Raw genomic sequence first — 7658 nt, 5'->3', positions numbered from 1 at the left:
CAATCCCTGGTACCAAAAAAAAAAAAAAAAGGCTGAAGCTGGCGGGTTGTGAGTTGGAGGCCAGCCTGTGAGATACGCGTGTCTATACCGATTTTCCAGGACAAAATGTAAGCATTACATATCATAAACACGTACTGATAAAAGTTCTTTAAAATTCCTGGTTTTTGTTTGCTTATTTATTTACTTTGCTTTTTGTATCAGTGTCTTGCTGTGTTGTTCAGCTGGCCTGGAACTCACAGCAGGTCCTCCCGCCTCAGGCTCACAGGCGCGGGCTGCCACCAGAAGAGGCCCAGGAATTTGTTTCTGCACCAACACTGGCTGGTGTCTGTCCTTTCTCGCCCACTGCTCTCCGCATCTTGGTTTAGTGTCCGTGCTCTGTGACAACTCTTCAGCAGTGTGCTGTGACTCCTGAATGCGCCCTTCTTCCTGACCAGGCAACCACGCAGGCACCAGCAAGGGCTGGCCCTGTCCCCCAGCCCTGTCCCCAGCCTGTGTCCTCCCTGCAGACCCTGGGTGATTGTCTCTGGCCCGCCCCACCTGCCACCCCGCTTGCTTCTTAGTTCCTTGATCACGTGTAGGATTTTGTTCACGTCTGGGATGGTGCGCGCCGATCGTCCCAGCACGCGGGGCTGAGGCCAGCGTGGCCTCCATAGTGAGTTCAAGGCCGGCCCGGACTGCACAGTGAGACCCTGTCCTAGACGAAGGAGCAATGAGCGCAGGATGTTCTGCACCCGCGGCAGCAGGGCTCTGTCGGAGCAGCAGTGACTGGAGTCCTCTTTCCATGGTTCTCCTGCAAAGGGATTTGAAAATGACTCCAGGAAGATGGTGCATGGCAGAGGCCAGCACAGTGGGGAGACGAGGACTGGGCGCGGGCTGCGCTGTCACCCCGGAGGACAAACATCCTTGTGCAGCTGGCAAGGCCGTTACAGCTGCAGGACAGCACTTTTGTCTGGAGATGCGCAGTCCCTGCTGTAAATACCCAGGTGGGGAGGCACAGTCCCAGCACGGAGGCAGCCACGCATGGTGGCACACAGCTGCTCAGGAGGCTGATGCAGGAGGGTCACTTAGCCTAGAGTTCCAGAGGAGCAGGGACAACAGAAGCCGAAGTTAGACTTCTGGTCCTGAGCACACTACCAGCACAACACAGTCCAGAGCACACATACCAGACTGTATGGAAGCAAGTACAGCCTGAGGGGGCTGCACGCCTAATATTGTCATACTGCACTGGGCTAATCTCACTCAGTAGGCTGAGGCAGGAGGATCGCCATGAGTTCAAGATCAGCCTGGGCTACATAGTGAAACCCTGTCTCAAAAAATAGAAGGAAGAGAAAATTGAACTGGTGTATTCAGTGTTGTGGAAAGTAAAGCGCAGTCATCTGGAAGAAGAAAGTAGACTGCACATCCGTACCCCAGACTTAGCCCCAAGACCAGACTTGCCCTCGGTCTGGGTGAGGTGGGAAGGGGGCCGTGGCACGTCAGGGTACAGCTGAGGCCAAAGCCGGCAGCCAGGAGGAGAGGAGCTGGCGAGGGCGGTGGAGACCAAGGAGCAGATGAGGGAGGCAGCGTCGGCCTGCACGGGAAGGGTCCCTCCCGGAGCTGGCTGGGCTCTGGCCTTCAGGGCGTCCTCCCGGCCTCTTACGTATTTGTTTCGCCAGTACAGGTGCAGCCGAGAGGAGAGTGAAGCCCCGGAGTGCGGTGAGGAGCAACAACTGCCTTGGCGAGTGTGGCCTGGCACCCGGCGGGGTCCACAGCCACCCGCGCGAGGCAGCCCTGGGCACTCACCTGTGGTCCCAGCACAGAGACTGAAGCAGGAGGATCTCCAGTTGGAGGCCAGCCTGGGCTACATAGTGACTGAAGCTCAGCCAACTGCACAGTGAGATGCTGTCTCCAAACCCACACTTCCATCAGGCGATCAGGCAATCGGTCTGACTGAACAAATTTAATCAGACAGGACAGGCACCTCGCGAGCACATTTTGCAGATGAGAAACAGACAGAAATTGAAAGCTGTGCTGTCCAATACTGGAGATAGAGCCCATGTGGTAAGTGAGCGCTTAAATACTGCCTGGTCTGAATAGAGATTTATGTGTAAAGCACAGCAGATTTCAAGGATTAAACACACAAGCATACACACACACACACGCACGAAAGTAAACTGTCTCATGAGTACTGCCCTGCAATATTGCATGTTCAAACATTTGGGATATATTAGCTTAAGTGAAATGTTACTAAAATTAATTCTACAGGTTTCTCTTTTGGGGATGTAGAGGGTCACATGCTAGGCAGGGTCAGGTCTCACTAAGTAGTTACACTTCCCCAGGCTGGGCTTGAGCCCACAATCCTCTTGCCTCAGCCTCCCAGAATGCCGGAATTCTAAGAGTGGGCCACCATGCTTGGCACCTGCTTCTTTTAACTTTCTTTCACTTGGTCAGGAACAAACTTCTTTTTTTTTTTGTACCAGGATCAAACTCACAACTAAGGACCTTGCGCTTGCTTGGCACCACTGAGCTAAATCCCCAGCCAGGAGCAAACTTCAAATCCTTCCTGCATCTCACACTCTCCTTGGTGGTACGGAGATGGTTTGTCCAACTTGCTGAAGGTCACCCGGCCAGTGTGGGAGGCAAGATGGGAACCAAGCAGGCCCATCTGCCCATCTGTTGGAAACTGGATAAAGAAGATGTGGTTCTTCTATAAAATGGAGTACTACTCAGCCATAAAGAATGAGAAATTAGTCATTCATAGGAAAATGGACACATATTGAGGATATACTCTTCAGCTTTTTTGTTTTTGGTACCGGGGATTGAACTCAGGCCCTTACACTTGTGAGGCAGGCGGCAGAACCACTGAGCCAAATCCCCAGCCCTGAGGATACACGCTTAAGCAAAATAAATAAGTCACACATGTGTAAATACCGAATAGTTTCTCTGGTGTGAAAAACTATAATAGTACACAAGATCCTAATGGGATGGGTAAGAGTGTGAAGTGGGAAGAAAAGGGGTAAAGGTGTAGGGAAAGGGGGAAGGGTAGGGGCAAGGAAATAAGGGAAAAGAAAAAATATGAGAAAATGAAAAAAATGGAAATAAAGAGTTTGTTAATGGGGAGGGGAGGAGGGGGTGAAGGGAGGGCAGGGACAAGGGGAAAAAATGAGAACCAAGACCTGTCATGTGAAGGTGCAGGATCCCAGTAATGAATGTAACTGTATTATAGACCTAGATTGTACCAATAAATTCAATAAAAAAGAAAAAAATTGTAGAATACCTACCTTGTTCATTATGCCAACTGGCACATGGAAATATTGCTGTCGTCTGCTTATTTATTTTACTGGAGGGTTGAATCTAGGGCCTTCATTCTAAGCTACATCCTCAACCTTTTTTATTTTTTATTTTGAGACAGTCTTACTAAATTGGCTAGGCTAGCCTCAAATTTATGATCCTCCTGCCTCAGCGTCCCCAAGTGCTGGGATTACAGGCATAGGCCACCATGCTCAGCTAATAAAATGTTTAATATATATTTTTTCAGAACCAGGGATCGAACTCAGGGCCTTGTGCTTGCCAGGCAGGTGCTGGCACCACTTAGATAAACCTCCGGCCCAAAATGTTGTGTTGTTGTTGTTGTTTTTTTTTTTGGTACGGGGTATTGAACTCTGGACCTTTACTTTTGAGGCAGGTGGTGGAACCACTGAGCTAAATCTCTGGCCCTCAAAATGTTTAATGATTTAATCAATCAAATACAATCTGTCAAAGTATTTGTAACTTGGCATGTAAAGTACATCTAGGTACCTTGTTTACCAGATGTCTAGTAATTCTTGTGCAGCTTGGCACTTTATAAACTTAGAAATTGTGGGACTTCTCGTAGCTTTCAGAGCTGAATTCATTTTTTGGTTCCAGGGATGGAACTCGGGACCTTACACTTGTGAAGCAGGTGGTGGAACCACTCAGCTAAATCCCTGACCCTCAGAGCTGAATTTAAAAGGAAATGAAACAAGTTAGTCATGGTGGCGCATGCCTGTTATCCCAGCACTAGGGAGGCCGAGGCAGGAGGATCTCTGTGAGACCAGCCTGGGCTACATAGCGAGTGCCAGGTCAATTTCAACTACATAGTGAGACCCTGTCTCAAAAAGACAAAAACAACAACAACAAAAAGATGAATACAGAGTGTCCTTGCTATTAATACTTGAGGTGACTCAAGAGAATATTTTCACCAAGCTCTTAACCTGTCATCTAATTTTCAGCCGGGCCTGGTGATCCATACTGTGATTCTAGCAATTGGGAGGCTGAGGCGGATTGCTGTGAATTTGAGGTTATCCTGGGTTATACAGAAAGCTCAAAGCCAGCCTAGGTTAAATACTGAGACTCAAACAGCCGGGCATGGTGGCACACACCTGTAATGCCAGCACTTGGGAGGCTGAGGCAGGAGGATCACTCTAAATTCAAGACTAGCTTGGGCCACATAGTGAGTTCACGGCCAGCCTGGACTACACACAAGACCCTGTCTCAAAAAACCACCACCACAGCAAAATGAGACTCTTATCTCTAAAAGCAAAACAAAACAAAAGAAAGTTTTTGAGTTTGAATTTTAAAAATTTAATTTTGTGTACAATAGTGAAAAAATGGTGAGAAAAGCCACGCTTTTGTGGAACTCACATCAGAGCTATCAGGGTGAGCGAGGAGAAATACGTGAAGAAATTAATCTATATTAAGCCAGGTTGCTACGAAGAGAAAACAAGCAGAGCCAGAAGGACAAGGCGGAGGGGGTGGACTATTTTAGGAGCAGGACTGGGAGGGCCTCTCAGAGACGCTGGCATTTGCTAGGGACCTAATGGTGGGACAGAGCCACCAGGTTATTTCGGGATGAACACCCAGGAGGGACAGCAGGTGCAAAGGTCCCAGGGCAGCCACCACAGGAGGCTGACGGCTGGGGCACGAGGGTGCCGGGCGTGGGGCTGCATGGCCCACCGAGCAACCACAAACTTCCTTCTGATTCACATCCCTGAAGGTTTCAAGGCAGACATGGCGGTGCACACTGGTAATCCCAGCACTCTGGGAGGCTGAGGCAGGAGGAGTGCAAGTTGGAACCCAGCCTGGATAACTTAGTGAGACCCTATCTCAAAATAAAAATTAAAGAAAGGGCTGGGGCTGTAACTCAGTGTGAAGGCCCGATACAATCATCAGTACTGGAAGAAGGGAGGGAGGAAGGGAGGGGTCATTGGAGGTTTTAGAGGAGAGCCATGAATAATCCTGAGTCCCAGGATGCCTAGGTACTGGAGGAATGGAAAATAAACACAGGCATCTGCCAAGGAGGAGCTGCACAGCCGCAGTGTGCAGCTCCTGCGTCCACAGTGAGGTAGGAAAGTAGAAGTAACTACCATTCACCACACACCACTCTTCAGCTTTTAATCAGGAATTTTGTTTTGTTTTGTGGACGGTGTGTTGCCTTGTTGACCCTGTTCCTCTGGAACTCTGGGGTTTGCAGGACCCTCCTGTCTCAGCCTCCCCGCCTGGCTGGACAGTATTATGTGCTGCACCAGGCTGATCCCGGCCTTTACAGTGGGTTCCTCCTTACTTACCTAGAGCAGGCAGTTTTGTTTTCTTTTGGTATCTGGGATCGAACTTGCGCTAGCGAGGAAGGCAGCGGCACCACTGAGCTAGATCCCCGGTCCTCTACTTACCTAAAAAAAAGAAGGCTCAGGACAAAGGCACTGCAGAACAGCCTTCACTGCGGAATCCAGAGCTTCCTACCAACTTGCCTAAGCCAGGCGTGACTCACACGCCCAAGCTCAGGGCTGGCCAGCCTAGCAAGCGCAAGGCCCTCAGTTTGATTCCTGATACCACAGAAGTAAGGAAAACAAAAAGAAAGAAAGGAGTCCAAACTCAGAGTCTTCCGTTTTAGCCACTGTGGATACTCAATTCAAACTAATAGTGCACATATGAAGAAAATAAAATTAAATATGAACAAAATGAAAAACTGAAGCAAACAGGTAAGGAACAGAAATAAAGACAGCTATGGGTAGAGATATGAAGCAGTACTGTAAATAGGAAACTATGCAATATTTCCCACTTTTGTTTGAGACCGGGTCCCACTGTGGAGCCCAGGCTGGCCTCAAATTCGCAGCCATCCTCCTTCCTCTAATCCCAGCACTTGGGAGGCTGAGGCAGGAGGAACACGAGTTCAAGGCCTGCCTAAAAGATACACATTAAAGTGCTGCGGCATGACAAGCATCTCCTGGTGCTGTAGCTCAGTGCAAAGGCCCTGGGCTCAGTCTTCAGCGCACACACACACACGCACACACACACACACTCGGAAGGAAGAAAGGTAAGCAGGGACGGAGTTGGCCAAAACGGCCCTCCATGCAGGTGCGGCCCTGCACCTCTCCACCAGGCAGGTGCCTCCGGGGTCAGGACAGTGAGCTCGGCTGCTGGCTCAGTCTCTCCCTGGATGCCATCCGGTCCTCAAGCAGCTGTCAGCTGGAGGGAGCTCCAAGGTGGCCCCGGTTCCTGGGCGGATGGTGCAGGGTGCTCTCAAGAGCCTTCCTGCGGCTGGAGGAAGACACCGTGAAGGCCAGGATCAGCCTGCTGCAGGACATAAGTGGGGTCCGGGGACTTGCAGGAGGCCCTGGCCTTGTGCCTGCTTTATCACTGAGCTACATTCCGGTCTTTAAAAACATATTTTTATACGGGAAGTCGGGTGTGGCATTTTGGGAGGCTGAAGCGGGAGGATCGCAAGTGTGAGGACGGTTCGGGCAGCTTAAGACCCTGTCTGGAAAGAAAACATTTACACAGGGATGGCGATGTAGCTCAACGTGAAGCCCCTGAGTCCCATCATCAGTACTGAAAAGCAAATTATTTCCAGACAGGATCCTGCTGAATGTCCAGTCTGGCCCCCCTCCTGAGGGGCTGCACCATCAGGCTGAGGAAGAGGACCTTTCATTGTAATCTAGTCTCAGTCAGGTGAGATCCTGTCTCAGGATAAAATCAAAAAGGCCCTGGGGAGGAGCTCGGTGGTAGAGAGCCTGTGGTTCGCGTTCTTCCCCGGAACCCCAGAAAATGTTTAGGGGACCAGACAAGGGCAGAGACGTGATCCTGAGGTGGATGGGAACCGGATCAGGAGAAAGGGGCCCCATAGAGGAAGTGGACGGTCTGATAGAGGAAAGGTTTTTTTCTTTTCTAACAGTGTTTTTTTAAAGTCAAATTTTAAATTTTTATTTATTCTTTGGGGGGAGACCAGGGATCGAACTCGGGATCTTGCGCTTGGGAGGCCGGAGGGCGCCACTGAGCTAAATCCCCAGCCCTAATACTGGTTTTTTAGTACTGGAGATTGAACCCAGGGCTGTGCACTGAGCTGCATCCCGGCCTTTTTAGTTTTGAAACGGTGTCTTGCTAAATTGGCCAGGCTGGGTGTGAACTTGTGATCTTCCTGCCTCAGCCTCCCGGGGTGTGTGGACCTAGGCACACCCTTTTCTCGCCCGCCCTTCTTTTTCGAGGCAGCTCTTGCTATAGCTGACCTGAAACGCTTGCGCTCAGCAGATCTTCCTGCTTCAGCCTCCCCAGCAGCGGGGACTGGCACCCACCACGCCAGACGGTGCCGTTGGTGCGGAGGCCACGGGAGAGGGGAGCTGACTTTGCCCGCAGAGGGGCAGAGGGCGTCGGCGAGGCCGCCGCCA

The 7658-nt window shown here is 50.6% G+C and overlaps 1 protein-coding gene across 1 annotated transcript in view; it reads right to left on the bottom strand.

Annotated features, from left to right (window-relative positions):
* LOC117283334 overlaps positions 1–7652 on the bottom strand; it is a 15273-nt gene extending 7621 nt beyond the window's left edge. The window contains exons 1-2 of the mRNA XM_033755987.1: positions 7500–7652; positions 238–790 (exon numbers count right to left, since the gene is read on the bottom strand). Of these exons, the coding sequence (XP_033611878.1) occupies positions 238–783 (546 nt within the window). The 5' untranslated portion in view covers positions 784–790; positions 7500–7652. The remainder of the gene's footprint in view (positions 1–237; positions 791–7499) is intronic.
* Positions 7653–7658: the final 6 nt, after the last annotated feature.

This window comes from Fukomys damarensis, unplaced genomic scaffold (genome assembly GCF_012274545.1).
Source record: "Fukomys damarensis isolate Sample0158 unplaced genomic scaffold, DMR_v1.0_HiC HiC_scaffold_25, whole genome shotgun sequence".
NCBI lineage: Eukaryota > Metazoa > Chordata > Mammalia > Rodentia > Bathyergidae > Fukomys > Fukomys damarensis.
This window is presented reverse-complemented; position numbering and strand designations above follow the sequence as displayed.